The sequence below is a fragment of the Talpa occidentalis genome, unplaced genomic scaffold, assembly GCF_014898055.3.
Source record: "Talpa occidentalis isolate TD23 unplaced genomic scaffold, MPIMG_talOcc4v2.1 talOcc4.8, whole genome shotgun sequence".
Taxonomy (NCBI): Eukaryota; Metazoa; Chordata; class Mammalia; order Eulipotyphla; family Talpidae; genus Talpa; species Talpa occidentalis.
This window is the reverse complement of record NW_023605194.1, coordinates 80,166,942-80,180,352: the sequence shown is the minus strand read 5'-3', so window position 1 is coordinate 80,180,352 and position 13,411 is coordinate 80,166,942. Positions and strand designations below refer to the sequence as shown.

General features: G+C 32.6%; 1 protein-coding gene across 6 annotated transcripts in view; it reads right to left on the bottom strand.

Moving 5' to 3' along the window:
• Window positions 1–13,411, bottom strand: part of DENND1B (DENN domain containing 1B) — a 220,084-nt gene that overhangs the window by 42,437 nt on the left and 164,236 nt on the right. For all 6 annotated transcript variants that reach the window (XM_037496569.2, XM_054690298.1, XM_037496570.2 and 3 more), the window contains one exon: window positions 3,722–3,812. In XM_037496569.2, coding sequence (XP_037352466.1) covers window positions 3,722–3,812 — 91 coding nt within the window. The remainder of the gene's footprint in view (window positions 1–3,721; window positions 3,813–13,411) is intronic.

Genomic DNA, 13,411 nt, shown 5'->3' with positions numbered 1-13,411 from the left:
TAATCAGAACTGCAATATTTATAAAGCCCCATGCATATTAACAATTAAAATAGTATACAAATTGCAACTGCAAAAATATAGAAAGAACTGAGATGCTTCTATGAAATTTCCTATTTATTTTTGCTCAAAGGAACATAACTTTTTTCAACTTTAGTGAATGTTGATTTTTCCCACAGAGATCTGTCTGAGTGCTTCATATGTACAAAATCTTTAACAGATATCTTAAGAGATAGGAATTTAGCTTTTAACCAATCAAAGCAGGGAAGACGTGAATACACTTTTATGTATGGAAATGTCTTCTAATTAAGAAAATGTCTTATCATAAGAAAACAATGTTTTATAGCTAGTAAAGCAAGAGCTTTGAAGCTAGGCAGATATATGTCAAGTTTAGACGCTGGCACTTCTATGTGACCTTGAGTGAATTATTAAGATGAATGCTCCATAAATATGGAGATAATCAAAGTACCTCATAGAAAGCTGTGATAATTAAATAATATTTTTAGAGTGCTTGCAAGTTTCTACATATACAAACATTAATTCATACTAATATTAATATTAAATAAGTATGAACAATTGTTATAAACATTACTATGAGAGAAATGACAAAGTTATAACAGCTCTCTCTGAAGAATACATGGATATCATGAATAATCTTTCTCATAGTCTGTATAATAACTAGTTTAAGCTGATCTCTAGAAACTGCTTTTGGAAATATGTATCTATATAGATTTGAAACACACACACACATACCTCTATGAAACTACATGTACATATGTATGTGTATATATAAATATATAACTTTGTAAATATATTACTAATTTTTGTTTGATAATTCATATTTCAAATCCTACTAAAAATAACCAAAATGTATGTCTAAGAAACTAACCTGGGCCTCCATGGTGGCACAAGGGGTTAAGACGCAACCTATGAAGCTATCTGCAGCCACTGCAGCACAAGTTTGATCTTCGGTCAGGAAGATACTCACATGGCACAGCAGACCTCTCCTGACTCGCCTGCTTTCCCCTCCACAGTGTATTTCAGTCAATCTGCCTGTTCTGTTCCCCACTCTGTCTCTGGTGAATCCTCTCACCCCCCACACCTCTGGCCTATACCCCAGTTCTTCTATGAATAAATAAATCTTTAAAAAAAAAGAAACTAACCTAAAACTTAATAATTAAAATATAACACTGGACCAGTAAGATATAATTTTTTAATATACTTTCTTTGACCAACTGAAATTAATACTAGTTGAACTATATTTTCTTTTTGGATCATTATAGGTTCCTCCAAAGTTTGTTAAGAATTCAAAACCCAAATGCCCAAAAATAGATGACTGGATCAAGATGTGGTATATATACACAATGGAATATTACTCAGCAAACAAAAAAGATAAACTCATGCAATTTGCAGCAACATGGAAGGAGCTGGAAGGGATCATGCTCAGTGAAATAAGCCAGAAAGAAAAAGAAAAATAACATATGGTCTCACTCATAGCAGGAATTTAGAAAACCTAAATAAGGGACTAGGAAAAAGACTAATTATAATAAAGTAAAAATCAAAATCAACAAGCAACTATAAACCAGAAACACACTATGGTGGGGGAGGGAAGTGAGGGGGGGTAGAGGATGAGGGAATAGGATCAAAACAAAGGGGGGGGTGAGAATTGTATGGGGACTATAACCAAGATGAAAATGCATACATTGGGCAAAAATGAAAAATGATGTAAAAAACATATAAAATTTTTAAAAATTGAAAAAATTGGGAAAAAAATCGACTTACTCTACTTAGCATAATGTCCTCCAATCTTGTCCATGTTGTAGTATGTGTCAGAATTTTTTCCCTTCTTAAGGCTGAATAATATTCCATTGAATTTATATACAACATTTGTTTATTTGTCAGCAACTAAAAGTTGCTTCCAACGTTTGGCTACCAAACTCTTTTTCTTGATTTAATAAAAGAAAATGAGTATGAAAAAAAAAAAAGAATACAAAACTTTTTTTTTATTTTAAGAAAGAACAACAAAGTAGTTGCCATTAAGTTGTACTCAAAATGTAGCATTATCTAAGTCAAATGCTGATTGGTGATCAATATTTTATTCTCTTTTAAACAATAAAACTGTTACTGAAAATTTATAGGACTCCCACCCCACTAGAAAATCCATCTACAGAGATATCTGGACCAACAGTTAAAACTACAGAATTTAACTATACAAAAGTGTCAGTTCTACCCCATTACTGTCACAGGATGTCATCTTCAATTCCATATAAGGTAGAGCCCCACAGGTCATAAAGATAATGAGACAGCAGTTATGTAAATACTGAATAAATGCCTCAACCAATTTGTCCATGAGCTGACAATATTTTGCCTGTCAGTTTTGAAACATAAAAAAGCCTTATTTTAACATAAAAGTTCCATTGAAGCTAAATTTTTATCCATGAGCTGAGGAAAGAAAGGAGCTGAATGATTCCACATTCAGCTTACTTGCTGAGTCAAGTAAATTAAGATTTTTCCAAAGCTAAATGCTTTCAATGAAATGACAAACTTGCATCACATGAAGGTCCAATCCATAACTGTTTAGTTCATTTATACCTCCTTTAAGGACCAAATCATATATTTTTACTGTGTAAAAAAATAAGTATTTAAGAATTAAATTTTGTGATATTTGTAGATGTAATACTATTAGTAGTTAGACTTGCCTTTTCATGTTTTATTTCTCAAATTTAGCATTTATTTGTTCATGCACAGACTAAAGACATTTTTCTAAATTAAATCTATAGATAAATGGAAAAAAAATTATTATACTGAGAAAGAATGAACACACCAGAGATTTTTGCTTGTTTAATTCCACCCTGTATCCAAAACAGTGCCAAGTACATAGTAAATACTCAGCAAATACTGGCTGAACAAGAGGACATTTCAAGGACTCAAACAAAATTCTCTGCAGTGTCCGGATTAAATACTGGAGCAATCATGTGTAAACTTTCAGTTTGTAAGTCATTAACTCCTTGGATAATTATAACACTGGGTATTTAAATCTTAAGAAGTTAATTTTAGTAAATAAAAATGAAATATCACCTAGCTGATGTTTCACAGAAACAAAAATTATGACTCCTTCTGTTGCCTTAAGTAAGTGCTTTTTACACTGACAAGGGAAAGCAATGGGATGGTAAATTGAAAAATCTTGCCCTAAAACTGTAGTGGTCTCAAAAGCAAACGAAGGCAATATCTCTATATAATATCTCTATAAGCAATATCTCTATAAGCAATATCTCTATATAATAATGCACTTACTTAAAAATGTAAAAACAGATGTGGTATTTAAACCTTTCTTTCTGGATTATATTATAATCTACCATTTCAATCAATCTTATTTCTTTCATTTCTTCTTCAGTTGTAGCCATCACTAGTATTTTTCTAATGGAGAAAACTAGTCAGGTTGGAAGACAGGAAGCTAAACTAATTGCTATCATGTGGTATCTATTTCTAGTTATATTAAGAGATATGCAAGGGAACAACTACTTCCTGAGACCACTGCAGCAGTTTAAACAACTGGTATTAGGCAAAATGAGATAATACTATAGCTATGATAAGATTAAAAAAATGTATCTAAAACATTTTATGTTTAGGAAAAAATTATTTATCAAGTAGATTATATACAAACAACTGCAAAATTCAAATTGGTATTCAGAAAATGGATAATCATACTATTACTAGTCTTTACCTCCACAAAAGCCACCTGAAGTTATTTCTTCCTCAAATACATCAGAGAAAACCTTTCCTGCATTTAGTTTTGCCAGTCGACCATCGATAAACTGAAATATGAAAATGTGAAATATTAATTTCCATTTAGTTCATGCATTTTTACTTATATCAAAATAATATCAGACTCTCATGAATATAAATTATACATATACATGTAGATACACAAATACATATATACATGACAATAGTATTCTCAACTAAATGAAAGGGCTACTGCTTAAAAGACATCAACTAGTTAAGTTACAAAAGTACAGTGAAGACTTTAACTTCATTAACAAAAAGGAGAAAAGTGCAGTAATAAACATCACAGGCACTGGAAAGGTGGTTCAATATACATGGTCTGCAGTGGGATTTACAACAAGGCACTGATGCCTTGCCACATATTTTGCCCATGGGGCTGTGTCCTCCTTCATTGGCTCTGGTTTTCTTAGTGTCTCCCTCAAGAATTACAGTAGACTTCAAGATGAACATAGATTATGTGCTGAGCACAGTCTCTAACACAGTAAACATCCAAGAAATGGTAGGAATTACCATTTTTAAGATTAATTTCATCTAGTAAAATAAAACATTTCACAATAAATACAACTTTTTTTTTTAAAGATTTATTTATTTATTTATACAAGCACTGGGTACAGTCAGAAGCGCGGGAGGGTGAGAGAATTCACCAGAGCCAGAGCGGGGAGCAGAGCAGGCAGCAGGACCGAAGTACACTGCTGAGGGGAGCAGCGGGCGGCAGGAGAGGTCTGTGCGCCATGTGGGCGGCAGGAGAGGTCTGTGCGCCATATGGGACCCGCCTCCGGTGGCCGGGGAGCAGCCGGGGATCGAACCGGTGCTTCAGAGGTTGCGGGCAGCTTCGCAACCCAGAGCTCAACCGCTGTGCCACCGGGGAGGCCCAATAAATACAACTTTTTAAATTCATGGCATACCGTTTGTTTTAAATGATCAGAAATATGATTATAATTTTAGTTTAAACACATAATGACTGACTTGCATAAAATTATTTTATTATATTTCAGGGGTATTAAGAGACTGGAGTGGGAAACAGACACTATCAAAAATTATGGAGATACTCTTCAAAATGCATATACCTGAGAAGAATGTTTTCCATCACCTGTCCTGCCCCATATCTACCCTGATTCATATATATATATTCATATATATATTCATACATATATAAATATATATATATATAAAAATCAGGATCTTAGGGGCATTGATACTATAGGTAATTATTATGCTGACCACCCCGGGTGTAAAACAATGATGTCTTTTGCATACCTATGTATTATTAGTACTAGGTTACTTTTGCTTTTGTTGATCTGTGGCATTTGAAATTAGTATCTCTTAGGATCATGAAAAATCTTATGTATAAGTTTTCTCCAATAATATTGAAGGTGAAGTGACTTTAAGACTCCTTTCCATAAAAGGCAAAGAATAATATAAGAAAGATTTCAATGATCACTGAAAGGTAAACTTTAAGACTTGGTGGTTAACACAAAATGTTCACTTTCATCCTGGAATTACTCTTGCCCAGCCACAATTGTTTCACCCTGGAAGTCTAAAATTTAGGTACTATTTTTTGACTTTAAAAATTTGTTCGACCTCACCTTTCTATTTGAATATTCAGTGGACAAAAATAAGAGGAGTTGTATAAGGCAATATAGTATTCCTCAGGAGAATCAATAACACTAATTTAGCATAAATTATAAGACTCTGATACAGAAATCTCTCACAGGCTAAATTAAGAAAGAATGGCAAGTGAATCAACAGATTACTGTTTAAAATGTGGTATAACTACTTTTTTTATTACCCTGAAATGGTTTTGACCAAAATGGCAGTAAGATAGTCTTAAATTGACATAACCAAAACCGATATCGGATACAGTCACTACAGTCACAGATTTTTTCTCTCTTTTTTTTGGGGGGTGGGGGTGGGGGAAGGATATGAGTTGCTTTCATAAAAATTAGAACTCTGATGGGAGGGACTATATATTGCTAATTTTTATATCCTCATCCTGCTTGTTATATAAGATGTTTCCTATAGCATAATTGGAAATGAATATGGAATTTGGAGTATGAAAGAACTGCATCTCAACTATGCTACTTTATGATCTTGGACATCTCTGGGGCTTTGTTTCACCACCTTTAAAGTAGGAATAATATAAATACCTTACAGCATTTTGTCAGAGTTAATTAAAATAATATGAAGTGCCAATGTTGCAGCTACAGGTTAAATGTCAATAAGTTCACCTTCTCCATTGTCACCACCTTTTCCATCTCTATCAATTTCTTAGCTCTCTGATTGAAGGATCACTGTCTTTCTCATGTATGCATTTTCAATACCTGGCAAAGCACCTGATGTATAATTTAAAAATAATAAACATTTGTTGAAAGATTAAAGCATATTGAAACAATATGAAGGTCACATATTTTACATGGTTTTGAACTTTAATAATTAAAATAAATGGAATTATTCATGTCATTCTATCTTAAAATAAAAGGTAGTAACAAAATACTGGGGTCTTTACTACATATACTAAATGGTTAATTTGAAAATAAAGCCATCTAAAATGCTTCAAAATTTGACTTGTATACATTTTCAACATAGCATTTAAATCACACTAAAGGGATCAAATTTGATAGACTAAGTATCATTTTGGAAAAAAAATAAGGTGAAAGCAAAATGGTAAATTTAAAGTAATATATTACTGACAAATACAAGAAAGTAACACATCCTTTTAAAGGACTTATTCACTTTAAAAGATTAAGACTACTAGACTTTTTAAAAGGTTTTCATTTTTGTGTTTACTGGAAATAATCCTTCCATTTTCGTTTGAGTGGAGCTCAACTCTAAAAAGAGATAAATTCCCAAACTATTTACTGATTAAGCATTTTTGGGCATGAGTAACTGCTTTGGTTACTAGTGATTTGGGCCAACAGAAATTAATCACTGGGTAAAATGCCACATGTTATCACTGACTTTGCAAACAATCCTGTCAATGACAATTACCCACTTAATCAACATACACAATTAATGAAAATGCTTATACTTAAAAGGTTGATTTTATGCACATACACATATACATCACATAAGCACACATACAAATACCAACAATCGTGAATTTTTTTTAAAGATTTATTTTTATTTATACAAGAACTGGGGTAGAGGTCAGAGATGCAGGAGCATGAGAGAATTCACCAGAGACAGAGTGGGGAGCAAAACAGGCAGACAGACTGAGGACACCACAGAGGGGACAAGCGGGAGAGGCAAGAGAGATCTGCCTTGCCATGTGGGTTTCTCCCTGGTCTGCCGGGAATCGAACCTACACTGAAGAGGCTGTGGACAGCTTCACAGCACCGCACTAAACCCACTGCGCCACTGGGGAGGCCCAACAATCATGAATTAATTGAAAATAAATTCCTCAAGGAGAGAAATGCTGCAGGTAACAGATCTTTACACTCCCTTTTTCTATTTTTGATTCAATAACAGTTATTTTTTCCCCTAAGTGAGAGCTGGTTCATGGTTATGCCATTCTAATAATTCTGCAGCATTTCATAGCAAGTAAAAAAAGATAAGGCTATTTTTAGCTACTGTTGCAAGGTAATCATTGTGAACTAAAAAATTCTCTGTTGGGAAAGCTATGACTCCCTGGGTGTTATAACCTATACCCTGAATAATCATTACCTTCAATAACACATATCTTTAGGTAACTGGAAGAGTTTTGGGAAAAATAGTTTGATACTAAAAGTAATGACAAGGAACACTGTTAAAATCAATGGCCATGCTACAGATTTAACAAGAAATTAGGTTGCTGGTAGATTTTGAGTTTGCTTTATAATGATGCCTTTTTATAAATCTTAATATTTTGCTTTTTAATCCCAAAATTAAAAATAAAAAAACTAAAAGTAAGCATGCTAAATAACCAAAACATAAACACCAAAATTTAAAGTTTCAAAATATTTGATGGATATAATTTCATAATATGGATTCCATAACTGTATTTTAGATTAAAAATAGATTAATTTAAATGAATTAGTTTCTCAAGATCAATTATATTATCCCTTTAAATCACCCATGATTATAAGAACTGAATTTTGCTAACCCATATTACATGGTATTAAAGTAGTGTGGCAGGTTATTATAAGACAAATTTATTTTAAGCAGCAAAACTCTTTCCTGCTATTCTTTTTGATATTCAAAGCATTTCTCAAAGCATTTTAATCTTCAAATAACCATTTTAATAGAAACTGAGTCAACTTAAAGACATTATCTGTGATAAATGCATTTCAGTAAGCAACAATTAAATGAAAATTAACATTCACCATTTCAATTGCAAAAGTCACAATTAGACATAAAATTGTTCTTTAAAAACACAATAAAATATGAACAATATACTTGATGGTAAGTTTCTTTACATAAATATAAGAATATATTCTAATAAGATACACAGATTAAACCAGAGTGTATTGTTAGTAGACCAGTAAGAATGTATCTTTATTTTAAGAGATAAACTGCTTTTCACAGTTTAATTCTTTACCAGTCAGTGCATTTCTGACATTTTACTTAAAAATCCAAAAACAAGTATTCTAATCTTGATAGTGGTCTGGACATATGTTACATTTAATTGTAATAAATCCATCAAAACTCTGAGGATGACAATAATTAAATTTCAAGATTCTTTAATTATTTTAAAAAGATACTTGCTTTAAAAAAAAAAAGGAATGAGCAGGGAATGAGCAATTCTTTATCGAGCAGGGGGGAGAAGGAAGATGGAGTGCTGTTCTTAATGCTAACAGACAGCTTTGTTACTGAAATAAAGCAGCAGAAGCGCTGAAGCAACAAAATAAACAAAATCTACAAGCCCAAATTACTTTATCAACCTGGAGGAAAAATTATCATATCTCAAAAATTTATTTCAAATTAGAAACCCTTCTTTGGCACATGGATAACTAATTCTTGAGAGCTACAGAAGAAATATTTGTAAATGATGTATTTGTAAATTTAAAGAAAAAATATAATTAAAAATGCTTTTAAAATATATTAATTTCTTAAGGATTTTTTAAAATTCCCTTCAACATAATGCTTTGGGCTAAAATAAGTAGTCGAATTTAAATATTTCTTCTTATGAATGTGAAATAAACCTTGACCGGTTAGCAAATACTACACTACAGTGTTACAATAAATTAAATCTACAGATATTTGTAGACCCCTGCTAAATACAAAGCATTTAATTAGTAGCTATATATAAACACAAGCTACTATAACAAGTGGGAATAAGGTAGGTTAGTTTAGAACTTAAATCAAGAGACTTAAATATGTGTGAAGGAATAGAAATAAATTGTAATTTTATGCCATTTCAAAGATTAGGTAATCATATGCCTATAAATATACTAAACTAGACTACCACAGTCATATGAACAGGAAAATACTTTGAAGATTATATGAAGTCTATTCAAAGCAATTTATTATTAGAAATAATAACTCAAAACAGCATGAATGGAATATAACAGTATCTTCAAGATATATCTACTAGACATTAGGTAATCTGCCAAAGATTTGAGTCTGCTGGACTTCATGACCACCAGACCAAAGAATTTCATCATTCAATGAACATCTGACTGGTCACTATTCCAGGTTTTTTTCCCATATTCTTGAAATGGAAGACAGAAACAAAGAGACAAAATTCAAGCTCTCGTGATACTTAAACATAAACATTTACTGTAGAGGGTAGGGGAGATAACATGAAAAAAGAAATGCAATAAATTATGTAGTATGTTACAGGGTGATGAGTGTTACAGAATAAAGGAAATGTGTAAGCAAGGAGCTTTCAATTTTAAAAAGCATGGTCATGGTAGAGCTCATGGTGAAGACAATATTCAAGCCAAGATTCAAAAGCAATGAGGAAATAAGCCATGTATTTTAAGGAGGAAGAAGATTCTAGCAGAGAGATGTGCCCACATAAATAATGCACTGAAGCAGGAACAAGTACGTACTCAGAAGGTCTATACCAAGCTCTAGATATCTATGGAAAAACAATTGATCATGGTTATTTATTTTCACTTTAAATTTGAAAGATGCAATCTCAAATACACTCTAAATGATGCCAAACAACTCTGTTTTTCTCTGATTCATATTAGTTCCCATCTATTTCACATCTCCTCTAGCCTTAAATGTCCAAACCACCTCACCCATTTTCTCTGAGCCGATGGCCTTGCTTCCTAATTTTGCTGGGAACAAAAAAAAATAATAATGAAGTAACTGGAAGAGAAATTCTACATGTGCTAAACATTACATTTACCTAATTTTTCCAACTCCTCCCACAGACTGCTTTCTGTCTTCTGGGGTCCTCACAAAAATCACTCTTTTAACAATTTTTCCCCAAAACAGTTTTCTATTTCTTTGTGTAGAAGAAATGGGGTGTAGGCAAGAGATGTGGGATGGGGGAGGCGAGGATTCACCAGAAACAGAGTGGAGAACAAAACAGGTGGATTTACTGAAATACTCTGCTAAGGGGAGCAGCAGATGAGACAGGAGAGGTCTGCTGCACTATATGTGAGTTAACTCCCTGGCTGGGGATTGTCTCCTGAAGGTGATGGGGATCGAACTTAATGCTTATTTCTATTTTGTGTCTTCAATTTTGTGTCTTTGTCTACATGCACTCTCCTCACCACTCCAACACTGAGGTGATCGTACCTTCACATTACTAAATACAGTGGTCAATTCCTAGTCTTATTTTAATTAACATGTGAGGAACAGTCCATAGAACTGACCCCTCCCTCTTTGGTATTCTTTTCTCTACTTGGTTACTGTCTTGATTTCTCTCTACTGGTCACCTTCAGACTCTCCTATTTAACTTTTTATCTTCTTTCACTGTTACCTACTGTTACTTTCCAGTTCCTTGGAATTCTTTTTATTTATATGTCATTTCCATTTACACACACTCCTTTGGTAATCTCAGCTGATGACCATTACAATAGCTTTAAGTACTGATGAGTCCAAATTTATATTTCCAGCCCAAATTTCTCCTCTGCTCACTAATCTATACACTTATCCAATTTTGCCCTTTTTGACTATCTAGTAGGCATCTGAAACTTATTTTGTTCTAAATTGCACTCTTGTTCTGACCAAAATCTCTCCTATCCATAGTCTTCCCCATTTCAATTAAATTACAACTATAGCCCACCTTTTTCTCAGATCAGAAATCAATGGATCATCTATGACTTCTCTTTCTCTCACATTTAATATTAAATCTTTTAGAACAACTATTGATTTTTATCTTCAAAATAGAGTCATAATCTGACCAGTTGCATCATACTTTACACCAATCAGTTCCAAACTGCCATTACTTTTCACTTAGGTTGCAGCAATAGCCTTGTAAATCCTCTTTCACTTTGCTTTGACCATCCTACAGGCTGTGTGGTTCAAAGGCAATATCACCAGGAAACTTACACCAACTATACTATATTAAATGTACTTTCCCGCTGACCTCTGGTAGTCTCCTTTTTCCGTTCCATATACTTTTCCCTAGCACGATCATCTCTGAACATTTTACACTATCGTCCTTCCCCTTTCCACTAGAAATAAAAAATTCACAAAGTCAGAAATTCTTTTTAGCTTGTTTTTTAAATATCTCCTAGCACCCAGAATACTGCCTGGTATACAGTAAACACTTGAATCATACTGCTAAATGAGAAAATGAATAAAGTAAACTTAAATGGGTGTTTCTAAAATTTAGTGTGTATATCTGAATGGTATTTCATTAATCACAAAGATTCTTGGGCTTTAATTCAGCACTCCTGAATCAGAAACTTTGAAGGTGAGACTCAAAAGATCCATCTTTACAGGCTTTCCATGTAACTGATGTGGGTAGTTTCAAAAAACACTTGAGAAACACTGTTTAAGATATTACTTGTAATTAGAAATGAATGTTTTTTTAAAAATGTATTATCCTGATTTATAATCTCTCCTTGTGCATTCCTTCTTTTAGCTATTATCTTTCCATATCTTCTCTATGCCACATCTTATTTTTATTCTTTTATTTTATTTTATGAAATGTGTTTGATTTAATTATATCTTACATCCATTCAAATGCCAAATGTTTCTTAATACTTCAAAACTCTTGAAACTTAATTACTAGTAATGCATGTACTGATCCTAGTCACAGATGATGTACCATAAATAACTATCATGCTCCTTTTAAAAATAATTAATAGGAAAACGTAGAAATTTATATTAAAAATGTTATGTTAAAAGCTAGTTTCTAAAGTTTTCCAAAATCTCTACCTAACACAAAAAGGAAATATTTGGCTTTTGACCCACTACTTTTATCCAGCATCTTATTATGACAGAGAAAGTGGTCACACATGGCACAAAATTCAGATAGTGCTCTGGACCTCAAAGAATTTCCACTTCTACATACTACGCCATTCTGTTACTCCAGGTTTAAAATTATAGATACCACTCAACTTAAATCACGATAACTTTTGCTTCCCACAATTTTCAGATTATCCCTAAATGAGTTCTACATACACAATTTTAAAAGCTTTTCATGTACCAAAACTGTCCAACCATTTTCATGCTTATTCCTTGTGTTAAGGAGTCACTCTGCAGTTCTTTTTTACTTAATAATATTAAGTTCCCACTGTATATTAGACATTAGCATAAAAAACACTTTAAGAAAGGTGTTTCATTCTTATCAAGCTTACTACTCAAGAAGGAGTCAAACATGCAATTATTATACAATACAAACCCAAAATGCTAAAAGAAGTAGAAAAGGAGTATCTGAACTGAGTCTTAAAGAATGATTGGTAGGTCATGTAAAATGGAAAGAAAGTATTGAAACCACAGAAGACAAGAAGGAAAAAGCACATTATATTTATTCATTCATTTATTCATATTTTTCTTGAGAAATCTTAATGGTTCCTTGGATCCAAGTCGTGGGAGAGCTACCATGTATAGCTACTAAATAAACTTTCAGCACATAATTTAGTTTTATAATATGAAATTTAGATTTATAATATGAAAAGTTACACTTATAAAGTATTTAAATTTTAAAGTATTTAATGTATTTATAATGTTTATTTAAAATATTAAGTGATTATTCTAAAAATTGAACATTAGAAAAGCATTCAAACAGTACCCAGCTACATCAGTATCCAATAAATGTTATTTTTATGTATTTATAATTGATGTCATTGATTTTCTCACTACTATTAAAATCCAGGTTTAGATGCTAAGGACAAGAAACCATTTTCAGAGAACTAATAGCAAATAGTTCATCATGGCTATAGCAAGCATATCTGAGAAGTTTTAAAGAAAAGATTAGAGAGAAAGAAGCTGGAAAATTAAAAACTTCGTGGGGGGAAAAACTTTGTGTGCCAAGGTTTAGGTTTGAACTTCATCCTAACTATAATGGGAAAGACATAAGATCTGCTTTTCAGAAAGAACACTCTTAAAGCAGAATAGGAGATTGGTTAAAAGGGGGACTAAATGAAAGAATATAAAACCACTTACCCAACATAAGTTATTAATACTAAAATTAGAAAATTTAGAAGGCAGTGCCTCTCTGGTGATGCAGAGGTTAAAGGCAGTGCTATCAAGTAATCATCAGCCACTGCAGCATGAGTTCAATCCCTGAACTGCCAAGGAG